Source organism: Mustela nivalis (assembly GCF_964662115.1).
Source record: "Mustela nivalis genome assembly, chromosome: 15".
Classification (NCBI taxonomy): domain Eukaryota; kingdom Metazoa; phylum Chordata; class Mammalia; order Carnivora; family Mustelidae; genus Mustela; species Mustela nivalis.
Window position 1 is genome coordinate 58,033,520 of NC_139034.1, and position 16,480 is coordinate 58,049,999.

Consider the following 16,480-nt stretch of genomic DNA (forward strand, 5'->3'; position numbering starts at 1 on the left):
ACTGTAAACCTATAAATGAAAAGTTTCTTATGTTATCATAGTAGTTTGTAGTCACTCTAGAGCCTATTATCCAGGTTTTAATACTGATTATGCTTTCGAGAATTCCTACAGTACCTAATGAAAATATATTCAAAAATGCATAAATAAGTATATCCCTGTCTTTCCCTGAAAGTTCAGGACCCTAGGGACCCCAGACTTAGTATCATGGAATTTCTACTTGCTCTTTAAAGCAACCAGTGATTTTATATTTAGGACATTTTCTACATGTTGGTCCTTTCTGATCCCTTACTTCTTAGATTATCTCTAGTCTGTGAGGCAGACAGTAGGTATTAGATGCATTGCAGGTATCTGAAGAAAGAGACACAGATATTTCAGCTTTCCCGAGGACGTCGAGTTAGTGAGTGGGAGAACCAGATGAGGGCATCATTTAAGGAGCTAACCCAGGTAGACCAGTTGGCAGTGTGACTGGCACACGGTAAGCCTTCAGGAGTTTAATGTTATACTGGTAATTCTGATAAGGAAGGAAAGAATTCTTCATGATCTGGCTGAAAGACTTCTGTACTCAGAAAGTTCTAGATTTTATCACTGTGGCCTGGGGTGGCCTCGCTAGTCTGAAGCTGTTTTGGGAGTTTTCAGGAGATCCCATGCAGTCATGTTTGCCTTCACAAGAATAGTTGGTGTGTAGCACTGATGGTGATTAAAATACAAGCGGTGTAACCTTCTTTCTTTTCTTACAACAATCCCTTCCTTGCTTAGAAGATGAGGACCTGAGGCTCAGAGAAGCTAAGTGATGTTAGGTTGGGATACAGATTGATGCCACTACCAGGCTTGGGAGCCTCAGCAGGGTTCCCAGTTTCCTGAATGGAATGTGCCCAGGCTTTCTTTAGGTAACTTTACACCCTCAGGAACAAAGGGAACTCCCATTCCTCCCTGACGCAGGGATTAGTCTGCTTTGGACGGTGTTGGGCTCCCTTGGTTCACACTGGGGATCTCCTCCTGGGTGCCTGACTCTGTGCTCTGAGCTCTCAGGAGGACAATGTAGCCTCTGTTCATGGTGAACATGTTTTCTGAAAAGGACTGTGTTAAGGTTTTATAGTGCAGGAGGGTGAGAGCTAATAGAGCGTGCGTGGATGTGTCTGGGCCAGCCGAGACTATCAGCCTTCCCTCCTACCAAAAGATTATTAAAATATTAGCATTTCCGTGTTTGTCCTGGAACTTAGGAAATCTTATGTGTTGGGTATCCAGATTATTCTCATGCCTTGGTCCTGAAAAATTTTTTCTTCCCTCTTTTTAGGAAGTCTGTTAAAATCCTAGCACAAAAAGTCTTATTCTTTGCAGTTATAGCTTAATTTATATTTTCAAAATCACATAAGGCAGGTTTATATATAGTCATACCTAGTTAAGAATATATTTTTAAAGATCCAGTATATAACTTGATATATATTTTATGTGTAATTCCTTAATACTCTTCAATAAATCCTACAAAGCTTTTCTTAAAAAACATTGGGGAGGAAATCCTGATTTATCCTACACACATAAAAAGAAACACTTTGAGTTTATTTTGCTTGATTAAGTATGATGAAAACATACCTCATTCTTGCCACAGGTGTTAAATGCATGTATCCTACATGCCTTGTTATGTGTTAATGGGTTTTTCTCCAAATGACATGTGGATTTGTGAGGGAGCTAAACTAAGCACACGTGCGTGCAAACACACACACACACACACACACACACACACACAACCCTGTAATGCTAGGAGAAAGGTATAGCTAAAGCATTAGAGGAGTGGAGAGATAGGCCAGACCACTTTTGGCATAGAAGAGGTAGGAATTATTATCCAAGTGGTAGAATATTCTCTAGATCAACACATTTATCAACACCTACCATGGGCTGGACACTCTTCTAGGCTGAGGTGATACGGGAGACAAAATTTCTGCTTTGTAATCATATAAGATGAGGCAGGTGATGTGTCCATAAACACATCTTTTGTGTAGGGTGGTCAGGGAGGGAAGCATTGAGGTAATGTCCAAGCAAATGACTGGAAGAGATAAGCCATATGATTGGTTGAAGAGTCAGTAGAAGAGCAGGACGTTGGGCACATGCAAGGAAACCAGTTGGTGGAGCAGTGTGAGTCAAGGGCGTGATGGGAGATGAGCTGAGAGAGGTGGGCAGGATCCAGGTAATGTCCTAGGTCTTGGAAGAATCTGCTTTTAACTTGTGTGAAATGGAAAGAAACTGGTGGGTGCATGGTACAGAGATGTCACGATCTGAGTGCAGTTTTGAGAAGATCCCTCTGGCTGTGCTTTAAGCATATACTGTTGAGCAGGAAGGGGTAGAAGCAGGAAGACTGATTATTGTAATAATCCATGTGGGAGATACGATGGCTTGGATCAGGGTGGTAATGGTAGACGTGGTGAGAAGTGGTTGTGTCCTAGTTATAATTAGATGGTAGACTGACAGTATTTACTGATGGGATCAGTTATGATGTATAAGAAAAAGAGAGGCATCTAGGAGGACTCCAAGATTTTTGGCCTGTAATCTGGAGGATGGAGTTGAATTTCATTGATGAGTATGTTATGGGTGAATAATCATGTTTTTGGTCTATGACAAGTCAAGTTCAAGTGGGAGAATGAATAGAAAGTTATACATACCCATCCAGTGTTTAATGTATCTGGGATCCTGAGGAATGAGTGGCATTTTAAAAGGTATATATACAGATGAAGGGCTTTCATATTGGAACAGTTAAAGACAGGTCCACTAGACCTGGAGCCTGGGTGATAATTTAAGCTACTTTAAAGGTCTAGGTAAGAGTTGACTGTGTTCTGATCTAGGGTGTTGGCAAAAGAAGTGGAAAGAAAAAGACACTGAATAAGAGGACTTGATAACTAATTGAAAGTAGGGAGAAGGGAGAGGCAAAGGTGAAAAATGGCTCTTAGGTTTCAAATGTGGATGATTGGAAGCAGGTTACACCATTAACAGCCACAGGCAGAAAAGCAGGTTTGGGGACCAGATTGAGTTTGGCTACATCAACAATAACCATGTGTTTAGTGAGTTATAGTTTACAAAACCCTTCTTAGATATTATTTCAATTGGTCCTTTTACAACTAAGGTGCCTAGGGGATGTCCATGCAGATATTTATTCAACAAGTAATTGGAATTGAGTCAAGGTAGGGCCTGGCCCGGGGCTGTGGATTGGGAATCATTTGCATAGAGGCCCATTGAATTCCTGAGCTAGCTAAGAGCAAGTGTGTCATAAAAGAAACGTGGTGATAGCAAACTCTTGGGAGGGTGAAGTTTAAAGGTCCAAGAAGGAAATGTAAAGTTACTTAAATAACTTACTTAAATAAAAGTGGAGTCTGTTACAATGAAATAAAATCCACAGTGCATTATGAAAGTTCTGTAGGAAAGCACATTTTGGGTACTCCACTTTGAAAAGCTCTCTTTCATTCGTGCCTGTTCTCTAGTATTCATATTGGACTACCCCATGCCTACTACTCTAATCTCCAGTGCAATGGACCATCCCTTCCCGGTGCCTCTAGTCTAACGCTGCACTCTGCTCATTGGTTCTACTCTAGATTGAGCTCTCTGAGAGCTAATCCTCAGTACATACTCATGACAATATCACACATCAGGTGACATGCACTCTGCCTTAATAAAACAGAGGGCTGTGGAGGTCATTCCATTATAAATGGCTATTAGAAACTACCCATGGTGCATTGAGAATACGTCTAGTGCGGTGGTGGCTGGATTTTAGAGAATCCTTGAGAAGAAGTAACACGTTTATTCATGGTAATGAACTTGAGGAGAAAATATCAGGTAGTCATTAAATTATTTAATAAGTGCCCAGAAAAGGCAGCCAGACCTTAAAAGATTATCTTTGGGGAAGATAGAAACCTACAGATGATTCTAGTAAATATTTCTTTCTGAAGTAAGCCTTTCATGCATGGACCACTCCAAATATGAACATTATTTCTTTCAGACTCATGGAGAACTCATTTAGCCATTTTGTGAAAGAATTCACACTTGAGTTGAGTGCTAGGCTCTTGTTTCTGCGTTTTGGAAAAACACCATTTATCTCTGTAGTGCTATTTCTGTGATAATATCACGAAAACGTCTAGGTAGTACAGCAGAAATTTAGATGGAATTTCCAAACAAAAGCCCAGCCTTCCAGTTTAACCCTAAAGCCGGTCATGTGACCCTTGGTTACCATGGGTATTTTTGTCGTAGGAGTAAGTCCATGAGTGATGTCAGCGCGGAGGATGTTCAGAACTTGCGTCAGCTGCGTTACGAGGAGATGCAGAAAATAAAATCACAATTAAAAGAACAAGATCAGAAGTGGCAAGATGTGAGTACTTTATTGGGAGAAGGGAAGGCTGGGGGAAAGTCTTCTTGTTGGATTCCTTCTTGCTTCTTTTACAAGAAGATCAGTATACTTGAGATGATTTTCCTTCCTACAGAATGGAGTTCTACAGAAAACATGATCAGCTTCCTTTGAAAAGGCTTGTACCCCTTTCTGGCCTATCACTGTTGCCTATTTCTAAAGGCCACTGTGAAAAATATAGTAGGATATTTATTTTCTCATATTTTCTGAGTTCTCAAAAATGCGAATCTGCTTCCTTACAGTGCGGTTAATCTGTTCCTGTGCTGTGGTCAGTTGAATTTGGGGGTATGACTGTTATTGAAGCTTATGAAGGGGAAAGACTTAACTCAAAGTTTAGAGGAGCAGGGGTTCCAGAACAGTCTGGGCATTTGCAGGGAGAGATGAAGGGGGTTCTTAGAGTTAATACAGATTTGGGGAGAAATAAATATAACCAGGCGTAATATTTTGGCTGGAAAAGTAATTGTCTGATATGAATCAAAATGAGATGTTTTCACAGAGCTGATTTATATCCAGATGTTTATATGGACACAGACTTAATATTTAACTTTGTCCCTGCAGGGAAAAAGCTTGACCTTTTTTGAAAGGGGTAATTGTTACAAACCAAAGGAGTGTCTAGAAACACAATAGATAAATTATACAGAGCAAGCCCAAGGAGTTTGAGGATAACTTTATGGGAAGAGTAGAGCATTAGGATGAACAAAAGAGCCAAGGAGGGTAAATCTTCATTTTCAGAGAGATTAAAGTCTATGAAATGAAGAATCTCCTGCCTTGGCTGCATTTCTCAATTTCGGTGTCTCTTTTAGTTGGGAACTTGAGTTAATGATCAAGAAATAGTAATTCAATGTCACTTTGCCCAGATACATGGGGACAGTTTGGGTGTGAAAATGAATATTGAGGCGTTATCTGTTAATGCCATTGAAAATACATGCTGATTATTTGTAGGACTAAACACACACTGCTTTTGTTCTTTTTGGAGCAAAAAGAAGTGTTTCTTACTGGCTTCAGGCTGTCCTTAAGCAGGAATGGCTCTGTCAACTCTTAAGGGTATGAAACCGGATTAGTTTAGTCTGAGATCCTGGATGTGCCTCTCTTTGCATTGGAATCCCACTAGCAGTTCTTAGCATGGCATTTCTCCATTTTGGAGACCTAGAAAAGTCTGTACCATCCAAAATGTTTTAAACCCTTGAGAGTCACAACCAGCTTAGGCTGCTAGGGCTCATTTAAAAGCAAAATCAGGTTGCTTGTCCTGGGGTCGCCCAGCTAGATTAGACTGTTCCTGGGAATATGAGAAACAGGTCCACTTTTCCTATGGGATCTTCCTTATTGCCCTGTTGTTGCGTGGAGTATACTTGCTTTAAAATCTTATCCTCAAGCCTGATCTCCCCAGGAAAGCCTTTTTCAAACTCTGCCCTCCCCTGCCAGAGGTAGAGTTGTCCACTGTCTCTCCTTCAGACCCCCACCATCCTGTGCTGTCCCATCACACTCATTGTTGAACCTTTATTTACAAGTCCCTTTCCTTTCCAGACCCAGAGTTCCTTGAGGGAACCCACATTGTACGCGTCTGCGTGTTTGTGGTCCTCTGCCTCAAAGTAGGGATCCAGTGCAGCGTATGTTAAATGAAAGATGGAGTGTGCATTTACGCTTCACCATTACCATCCTATCTCTGTTCCACCTGTGCTAGTGAAATATGACATTTCACACAGCAGCCAGATTATTGGAGTAAGGTAAAAATGAAGTTGAAACACTTCCTGATCTTTCTGGCCGGACACCCAATCACAGGCATTTAGCATGCATTGTGAAATGGGCAGGGAGGCAGGAAAACAGGAATGGGGTCTATCTTATTAGGTCAGGTTTTTTTGACAGACACATGAGATAAAGGTTAGTACAGAAACGCCAGCTATAAAAAGCAAAATTAGGCCACCTTGGCATCAAGTTGGAGTGAACAGTTTCAGCGATGTAATGGGACACTCCGGCGCACTCTCCCTGCCGGAGAGGGTGTGTAGAAATTCAGGTGTGCCTGCGCTGATGTGATTTTCTTCTGCTAGGACCTTGCAAAATGGAAAGATCGTCGAAAAAGCTACACTTCAGATCTGCAGAAGAAAAAGGAAGAGAGGGAAGAAATCGAAAAGCAGGCACTCGAGAAATCTGAGAGAAGCTCTAAGACGTTTAAGGAAATGCTACAGGACAGGTAATAAAGCTGAGGACATATCACGGTGGGATTTCCTAGTGTTAGAAATCCATATTTTATATAAGGGTAGGATACCAGTATTAAACCATAAGCAAACAGGATTTGCTGTGCAATGAGAAAGTATTGCTGTAATAAATAGTGACTTGGATTAACAAAAAAAGTGGGTGCTTGATATAGGTGTGCATTCTTGATTTTTGTGTTGTATATTCAAGTGCAGTATTGGGTGGTGTTGGCCATCTTTGGTGCAGAAAATAAACTACCTTTTCTCCTTTTAAGATGAATTTAGGAATGGAATGGCCACGTAAAACCAGCTCCCACTCATCTAAATTGTGTAAAATATCAAGTTCCTTTTCATGTTTTAGTGGTGCGATTAAAATTCTGTTTTAAAGGAAGACGATATAAACACAAGCGTAAGGGGTTTATTTTTGGCATTCCGACATAACAGGATAAAGGTCCAATGTAAACTTTCCTGTAGAGCAGTTCCTATGAGAAACCTTGGAATATTTATAGGTCAGGGGGAAGGCAAATATGCTTTAAGGATAATGTCAAAGAGGAAATGTGCTGTCAGGTGAAGTTAAACAAAGCTGCTTTGTGCCTTAGAAGCAAATGGTAAGCACAGTTTCATTCACTTAGGAGGTATTCCCTGGTGAAAGGTAGCAATGAGGTTGGATGTGTCATGGGCTTCTCTATAAATATGAGTGGTGTCTTTAATTTGTAATAATTGTCCATGCAAGTCCTATCAAGCTGTATGAAATCACCTACTAACTTGATCTTAACTGAAGTCTAAGTCTTCTGTGGTCTTTTGTTTACTAAATTATTTAAAATTATATACAGGAAAAAAACCTCCCAGCCCTATAAAGGAATCCACATCTTTGGAAGGTTCAAACTGGTTGTCGGACAATCAGTTATACTTATAGTATGCTAATTTGGGAAGATCGATAAACTTGTAGGTTAAACTTTGTGCATGTTCCCTTACTCAAATATCCTCATTTTCTCATTAACATCTCTTTACGACTAAAAAATCCCGCCGAGGTATTTGAGAGCCAGTTTAAGAAAAAAAGAAAAGAAAAGAATCTAGTTCCTACACTCTTTTAGTGTGGCACTAAAAAAAAAAAAATTACCTGTACTTATACTCCTATTTTGTTAATATCATGTTGGTTATTGTGTGACGTCAGTAGCCTTTTTATTCTTAGTCCGTTATATGTTACTGCCCAAGTGACCTCTGTGTTTCCACCTTGGTGTGTCACATGCGTAACCTGGTGTCGTGGTGTGCTTCTTCTTGCTAAGGGAATCCCGAAATCAAACGTCCACAGTTACCTTGAGGAGGAGGTTGCATTCTTTTGATGACATATTGCATGAAGAGATGCTTTCCCCTACACGGACCATGTCAGAAGCAAGTTACCAGAGTGAGAGAGTAGAAGAGGAGGGAACAGCATATTCTACAGAAATTCCTAAACAAGATTCCACGACTTGTGCAAAAAGAGAAGATGCTGCGGCCGCTGACGTCCACCTTCCTTCTAAAAGCCCCATCGAAGAACAACGCCCAGACTCTTTGTCCTCTCAGCCTTCACTGACGACACAAAGAGAGTCGACTCGAGTTTCAGCCTCTCTCCCCAGAAGTTACCAGAAAACCGATACAGCCAGGTTAACATCTGTGGTCACAGCGAGACCTTTTGGCTCTCAGGCAAGGGGAATCTCATCACTCCCGAGATCCTACACGGTAAAAAATATGTTCCCAGGATATTTAGTCTGTTCTCAAGAGCCAAATGTTGGGGAACTTGTGTCGAAGTTTGATTTATCTCTACTTGATATAGAAAATATGCATAACTTATGGATAGGGCCATTTTGTGTCAGCTGATCTAGATTCAATAGATGTTTAATGCTTAAAGTAGAACAAGTCTGTGGAGCTGGTTAAACTTGACCTTCAGTGAAAGTAAGTAAGGCCTGATGTATTTTAAAGAACGAATAAGCTGCTTTCTAAGGCAGAGCATGTTTTAGTGTTGTATTTTCTCAAATAAAGCTTTTGTAAGGTATTAGGCTAAACCATATGAAGATGCTAGTAGTTCTTTTTGACCTACAAAACAGCAATTTCGCGTGGTTCAACCTAAATATTTTCAGATGCCTTAGGTACAACTTTCTATTTTTCTCTGATTACCTGCTTTATTAGAATTTGATATGCTTGAATGCGGTTATTAAAATGTATCTCATGGTTCTATTTATATTGGGATTTTTAAGAATAGAGAAAATGGAAATATTTGCCCTGAGAATGAAGCAGTATTATGTAGCTGACGGTGAGGGCATTGCAGGAGAGTGTTAAGGTCAATGTTCAGATTTATTTTTACCCCTGCCAATAAAGTATCCTAAAATCTAAGAAAAAAAACTTGAAAAAATATTCAAGGTAAGGAAAACCTCCCTAAACTAGCCAGGAAAGTCCTAATCATTATAGTAAATAAAATAGAGATATATTTGGTAGCATAAAAATAAATCAAATATATATGGCTCATTAGACAGTCAAAAGACAACTTACAGTTAAACAGTCAAAAGACAACTTACAGTCAAAAGACAACTAGACAGTCAAAAGACAACTTACAGACTCAGAAAAATATAGCAAAATAAATTCTGGATGTAAGTTTAATATCACTAGGATTTCACATGTTCCTACAGATTGATAGGAAAAAAGGTAAGGAGTAGAATAAACGATATAGAAATGAGTAGCCAATTTAAGAAAGAGAGAGTTCAGAATTTTGATAACATAGCACACACTGAAGCATGTTCAGCCTCATGAGAGCAAGAATGAGGTGTATAGCTTTTCACACATCAGATTGACAAACACTCAAAATATTGAAAATGTCTAGTGTTGGCAAGAGGCAGAGAAATAGCCATTCTTCTACATTCCTTTGGGAGTGCTATTGCTACAGTTTTTTTCGAGAAGATAAATATATATAAAATTTATATATTACTTTTTAAAATATTACATGTATTACATCTGAAATATCCTTTGGTCCAGCGAGTTTACTTTTGGGAATGTATAAAAATAAATATTGCAATTATAGAGGTATGTGGGTACTTGTTGTAGTGTTTTTGGTGGTTACAGAACACTTGAAACAACACTGAACGCTTATCAAATGAATAAATTGTAGAAATCCGTACCATGGAGCATTCAGCAATTAAAAGGCTAGTCTAGTCTGTCCATTGGCTAATCTGTCTATTGACCTATCAGGGTGATTTAAATGAGCAAAGCAAGTTTCAGCAGTATGTTGATAATATCATCACTTTGTAAAAAAACGAATCCCCTTCCCACTACATATGTGCCTATCTGTGAGCAGGAACGAAAGTGCTCCGAGCTTTTAGTCATAGATGCTGTGGGAGATATGTTATTTTCATAGTTTTAAAGTATTTAATATACATGTTTTTTTAAACAGAAATCTAATGATACCAACCTTGAAATGGTGTTTTCCTTTTTAGATGGATGACTCTTGGAAGTATAATGGACATGTAGAAGATGCTAAGAGAACTCAGAACAGTCTGGTTAGCACCTCTGTGCAGAGACCTGACCTAAGCCAGCTCGTTTCCAGCAAGTCCAGCGAGAGAGAGAGAGCCGAGGTGGGAGAAGGTGTGACGGGGCTGCCGTCCCCTACACCCTCCTTCTCATCCCTTTCTCAGGACCAGGCTGACACTTCCAGAGCCACACTGTCTTCCACATCTGGCCCCGATTTAACGTCTGAGTTTGGAGAAGGGGGAAGCTCACCACAGATGGAGGACTCAAGGTCACAGGTGAGTTTGGGAAGGCTGCCTGTCCCCCAAGCTCAGGAACTTCAGTATTGAAACCTGGAAACGGGGCTTCTAACCTCTGGACATTATTATCTGGGTTGATGGTGTCCAAAATCATGTGGCCGTTGGTTTTTAGCATATCTCAGAAGAAGTAGGCCTCTTGCACCTTTCCGTTTGTAGGTCCAGAACACTTGTGTTGTGTGTATATTGAGGCTTTTTGGAGCAATCTCTTTAGGGTTTGGCTGTTTTTTTCCTCTCTATTCCTCAGTCCAGCAACTGTTGTCTTATACCCCCTCATGGTCAGTGGTCCCTGGTTCAGGTGTTGGGGTCACCTGGGAGGTTACAGATTTAGGTCTACCGGGTAAGTGAGGTTAACTGACCATCAGGGGAAACGGGTACACATCCTCGTTGTGGCCTCTAGGGACGTGGCCTTTCTGTCCTATCATATTAACCTTCTCATGACTTGTATTTGTTTATTTGAGAGGGAGCTTGAGCCTGTGAGCAAGCGAGTGGGGGGAGGGGCAAAAGGAAGGGGGGAGGGAGAATATTTCAAGTAGACTATGCTTCCCCTCGACCTAAGCAGGGAGCCCTTTACAGGATTGGATCCCATAACCCGTGAGATCATGACCTGAGCTGAAACCAAGAAGTCAGATGCTTCACCGACTGAGCCACCCAGACATCACAACCTTTCCGTGACTTTTAATACTGATTTACAAAGTCTACAATTGTGTGGCTTTTCTTGTATTTTAATGGGAATATTGAGGCCTCGTTACAGTATGACGGTTGTATTCCTTAATGTTTGGAGTCTAAACAAAATGTACGATCAGAAGAAGAATGATGGGGGGGGGCACCTGGGTGGCTCAGTGGGTTAAGCTGCTGCCTTCGGCTCAGGTCATGATCTCAGGGTCCTGGGATCGAGCCCCGCGTCGGGCTCTCTGCTCGGCAGGGAGCCTGCTTCCCTCTCTCTCTCTGCCTGCCTCTCTGCCTACTTGTGATCTCTGTCTGTCAAATAAATAAATAAAAAGTCTTTAAAAAAAAAAGAAGAAGAATGATGGAGATGGGGTGGAGGCATGTGTAGTTTTTCTTACTTAAAACCATCATAGATTGCTTTTAGGAGAATTGTTAGGTAATGAATGTAGTATGTTTTATATGTAAGCTAAAAGTCATTGATTGTCTAGAGAACGGAAAGCTTTTCTTAAAAAAACAAAACAAAAACCAAAGCCCCCCCAAAACCCCCAAACATCTTTGTTAAGCAGTTTGATAGCTGTATGAACCCCGTAGCATGGAGGAACTCCTTTGGTTCTCTGGCTTAGTCAGGCATCCTCTGCTGCCTCACCACCAAGGTGTGTGTGTCTTCCAAGGCATAGTACCAAGTATATAACTTGGCCTAAATTATATTCATGAAAGAACTATGTCACTAAGTTGATATGGCATATTTGCTACAGAAAAGCATTACAAGCTTAAGAATTTTTTTCTGATTGTGAAGTACTTCGTGCTTGAGAAAATTTGGGAATGCAGGAAAGGGTGCATGACAGAAAGGACGGGTAATCCCATCTTTTAGAGATGACCTTTGTTAACATGGAGGTATATTTCTTCGTTGGGCCCATGCATATTTACAAACATGTATCCAACAGTGATCTCTTCAGCTTGCTAGAATCATTAGGTGTAAAATTTTTTTGCTTTGTTTTTAAAGAATTGGAAATCTGTAATTAGCATCCTGAATTTCAGTGGATGAGAATGGTAGCCTATGGTATACTTGGAGAGCATAAGCGACCAGTGGGTGAGTAGTAAAAGCAGAAGCAAGGTGTCTTTTGTTTTCATAGACTTGCATGTTTGCCTTCACCTTTTCAAATAGCAGACCCAACAAAACAGCCCTTTGTGCTTTTGGTGGTAGGACACCCTCAGGCTGGCGCTGACACCCGCATTTGGGGATTAAGAAAAAGAGGCAAGTGTGGTGCTGGGTGTGTTCCAGGTTGCTGGAGTTCGGGAGAACCTGAATTAACGTGGTGTGGTTTCAGGTTTCATCATTAATGGATTTATGCTCCTTTGTCTCCAAATCTGGCATGGCATCCTACCAAGCAAAATTAAGCTTCGCCGAGTCCAGCGTTGGGATTCTTGCACATACGTACAGCTCACACGGTGACTTGACCAACTCTGTGTGGCTTGGCATGTCCCCTCCTCCCCTGCGGACAGCGCTGCTGCTCCGTTAGCATCACCTGCTCTTACCGCTGAGAAGGAGCTTACTGCCTCGGGAACAGGGCTGCTAGTGTACAGACAGCCCGTCACAAATAAGTCAAGCGTGTTTGTAACGCTCTTCCAAGTGTTTGGCCACACTCTATCATTCTACGTGTTCAGAGAACAGAAGAATAAAAAGTAGTATGTGGGCAAACATCTAGATGTTTGGGAGCTTGATGAGTGTTCTTCTGGTCTTTCTTCTACTTCTTACCTCATCCTTTTGCCAGTAATATCCTTAGACCTTAGACCTCCTCCAGAATCTCCCATGGCAGTCTTCCTTTCTGTCCCTGCTTCCACCAGCCTCATTCTCAGGCAGTGAGAACACTTTGTAAATTGTCACCTGTCTGTGCGATCCCTGCAAACCCATTTTAGGTTGACTTGCATGATGTCAGGCTGCACTTGGTCATTTCTGGGTTCCATGGCCTCTGGTGGCACTCTGTGGTCTGTTCAGTGATGTTTACAGCCCTCAGGGGAGCACTCTGGCCCCTCTGCACTGGTCCCGAGGTCCCTTTGGAGCGTTGTAACCACTGCTTACTGAGCTCTGGCCATGGGCCAACCAGGCTTCTCAGGCCGTTTCTTAGTCCTCAGGGACACTTGTGTCCCTGTTTTGCTGTTGTGGAAATTGAAGCACGAGCAGTCATCTCACTTATCCAAGACCATACAGGGTCCTGAGTGGTGGAGTCAGGATTTGTAACCAGGCACTCTGACTCAAGGTCACCTGTACCATGCCATGGAAAAAGGAATTCAAAGTAGGTGACCGAGCCACAGGACACTGCTTGCTTTTTCTTAAACACCTCGTCCACGTTCTTAACACACCACAGAGACTTGTTCTTATGTTCCCAGATTCAAAAATGCTCATTTCACCCATGTTTGTCTTGTGAAGTTGTCCTGCTCTCTCAAAGCCCAGGAGGGTCACTTCCTTCGTGAATCAAGACCTCTTCTTCTCCTACTTGGAATTGAACGCATTTGCTGGATTCCTTGTTCCAAGTGTTCATTGTTTCTCCTTCACTGGTATTCTTTATACCCTCCATAGCCTTTACACGTAGTTGGCGCTTTGGTTTACTGACTCGAATTGTATTCAAGGCCTTGATCACCAAACTGAAGTATGACCTTTTCTGGCAGGTAATTTAGGTCCTCATAGGCTCATTAATGTGGGCGTGTTAAGATTAAGGTGTATTTTACGACTTAAGCACGGTGCTGTTATGTAGAATTATTTTAAGGAAACAAAGTCTGGGGGGCAGAAACTGGGTTGGAGCCTCTTGCAGAATTGTGGTCATGAGGTGGTTCGTGCCATTAAGAAGGGAAGGCTTAGTGAAGGAAGGAACTTAATATAACCTCATTTAAAATCCGCCCACAGAAATTTCTTTCCCATCCCCATTGCCCAGGTGGGGTTTCAGTCCTTCCCAGTCCCATTTCTCCCCTACTTCTCTTGTGATACGGCTTCTTTTCCTCCCTCTTTTTCTGATCCAGGCTGCTGGGGCAGTTGTGAAGGTGACCCAAGGCTAGGGAAGAGGGTGACCCCAGAGCTCTTCATCCTCCTCTATCTGCCTCACAGATGTGGCTTTGATGATTAGTCCCCTGACTGGTCTCATCGACAGGGTTTCGTTTTCTTTTCTGTCCTGTCAGAGCCCTCTTCTCTCAAACTTCATCCAAATCCCCATTGCAGAACCTCTGCCCTAGATTTTTTTTTTTTAAGTGCTCCCCAGAAGCTAGATGAGAGAAATGGAAGGAAGGAAGCTTTTTACATGTTAACTTCTCAGTCGCCAAGCCTGCCCTGGTCTGGTGCCCCTTTTGAGTAGCACCCAGGGCTAACTGCATCACAGCACCCCCCCCCCCAAACTTGTCTAGATTCCCCTCTCCGGGAGAACAGGAAGCAAGCCTGTCCCCATCACTGTTAGCACAGCACCTGGATCTGAGCGTGTTTCTTGAATGCTGTGTTTTCAGGGCTGCAGAGTTAGGTACGTGAGTGTTAAATAGGACTTTCTTGAGTTGACCTGGAAATTGCTTAACCAGCGTATTATGTCATGTGTAGCATGGTTTCCACGCAGAACAGAAAGTAATTACGCGGCAGCCGGGGCGTACCTTGGCACTTCTTAAGTGTTTCACTTAATCCTCCCAGTAACCTTTCACAGTAGGTAGTATTATCCCCACATTTTCGAATGAAATACTTGATATTTGAAAGTTACATAACTTGCCCTGGGCTGGTTAAGTGCTTAGGCCACAACTGTAATTTCTCTGACCTTATTTTTTGGGAAATGTGACAAACTCCAATTTGAGATCTGCCTTATGTGTGGTTAAGTCTCCAAATGTTGACTTAACTTTGCTGTATCTCTAGAATCTTAGAGCCAACAGGGACCAAAATATCCTCTGTTTCATGAAGATAAAATCATTCTTAAGATTGTTTTTGAGGAAAGCTACATAGTTTTTGAAACTTACCAGCACCGAATCAGAAATATGGAATTTCTGAAATGCAGAGTTGGAAATCTACCCAATAGGTAGTAAGGAGCTACCAGCAATGTTAAAACGGGGTACAGTAATAATAATTGACATGTTCTGTGACTACACTTCTGGCAGCTGTGTAGAAGATGGAGGGAAAGAAGGACCGGGGCAGGAGCACCAATTAGGAGGTGGCCCCAATAGTTGGGGCCATGGTCTCCCCTCTAAACTAACATGGTGACCTGAAGACCAGTGAAAGGAGGGGATAACTCAGAATAGATTTATGGTTGGAGGACTCAAGAGTACTTCTTTCAATACATGAGTGCAGCAGGGATGGGGCAGGAAAAGAAGGAAGAGGCAGCCCCAGTGTTGCTAAATTGGGCATCTGGTCAGGTAATGATGTAACTATCTAATACTTGAGAAACAAGAGGTGGAAAAGAGTAGGCTTGGGAGGAAGATCCTAAATTTAATTTTTGATACATTGGGCTGAGCCAGTAACTGAAGATACAATAGGGAAGGTTATTCAGGAAAGCTTGTAGTCAAAAAGATGGGAGACTGGCTCAGGAACAACAAAAAAATGAGAATAGGAGAGCAAGCAGAGAAGCACATTCATGAACCTGAGAGGTGGCCAGACAGATGGAGAAAAAGACAGGAGAAAGTAGGATAATGGGTGATGTAGATGACGGTTTCTGAAAGTAATAATAGTTGGGGTAGTGCCTGGTGGGAGGAGGACTGAAGATGGATTTGGTAGGAAAGAGATCAACTTGGAATGGGCTAAGTGATGAGACTGGAAATACGACCTGCCTCTAGGAATGGAGAAGTGGACGAAGTAGGTACAGACATGGATCTTGTAATGGAAAGTGACTTCAGGGCCAGAACAGCACCATGATTTGGGGGTCATTCCCTTCTGTTCATGCCCCACTTGCATCCTGAAGAAATGATGCAAAAGAATCATGTGTACAAAAATCGAAGTTGATCTAGTTCCTGTTATTTATGACTGTAGAGTCCAAGTTTGTGTTTAATGTTTTGTTTGATTTTATCAACTTCAGAAGGCTTCACTTTAAGTCAACAACATTTATCTAAATGGAAAAGTTTGGAGAAAATAGCTTTCTGACCTCTCAATGTGTAAGACTGACTCTCTTTTTCATCAATTCTCATCTTTGGTGATAGGAAAGTCTTAAGTCATCAGATGTTCTAAAATTAAATCTTGTCATTGCTACTCTAAATAGATCATCTCATTTTTGTCTAAAAGGCTCATATTTTGGTGTATACTTCTGCATAAATTGGATCTAATTTGAGGGAAATTATTTTTAAATGTTGATATGTTGATAACCATACGTTATCTTTTCTGGCATAGACAACTGGAACCGCTTTACCAGTCATCAAGAATCTAGCTTTCCCCCAAGAACTTAAATTCCTGGTTCTATCCTGTTTAAGCAGAAATTCCTCCATCATTGTCTTCTGAG

The 16,480-nt window shown here is 41.6% G+C and overlaps 1 protein-coding gene across 22 annotated transcripts in view; it reads left to right on the forward strand.

Annotated features, from left to right (window-relative positions):
- LMO7 (LIM domain 7) overlaps positions 1-16,480 on the forward strand; it is a 202,566-nt gene that overhangs the window by 158,972 nt on the left and 27,114 nt on the right. For all 22 annotated transcript variants that reach the window (XM_082701234.1, XM_082701224.1, XM_082701226.1 and 19 more), the window contains 4 exons: positions 4,231-4,348; positions 6,430-6,572; positions 7,860-8,292; positions 10,038-10,346. In XM_082701234.1, the coding sequence (XP_082557360.1) occupies positions 4,231-4,348; positions 6,430-6,572; positions 7,860-8,292; positions 10,038-10,346 (1,003 nt within the window). The remainder of the gene's footprint in view (positions 1-4,230; positions 4,349-6,429; positions 6,573-7,859; positions 8,293-10,037; positions 10,347-16,480) is intronic.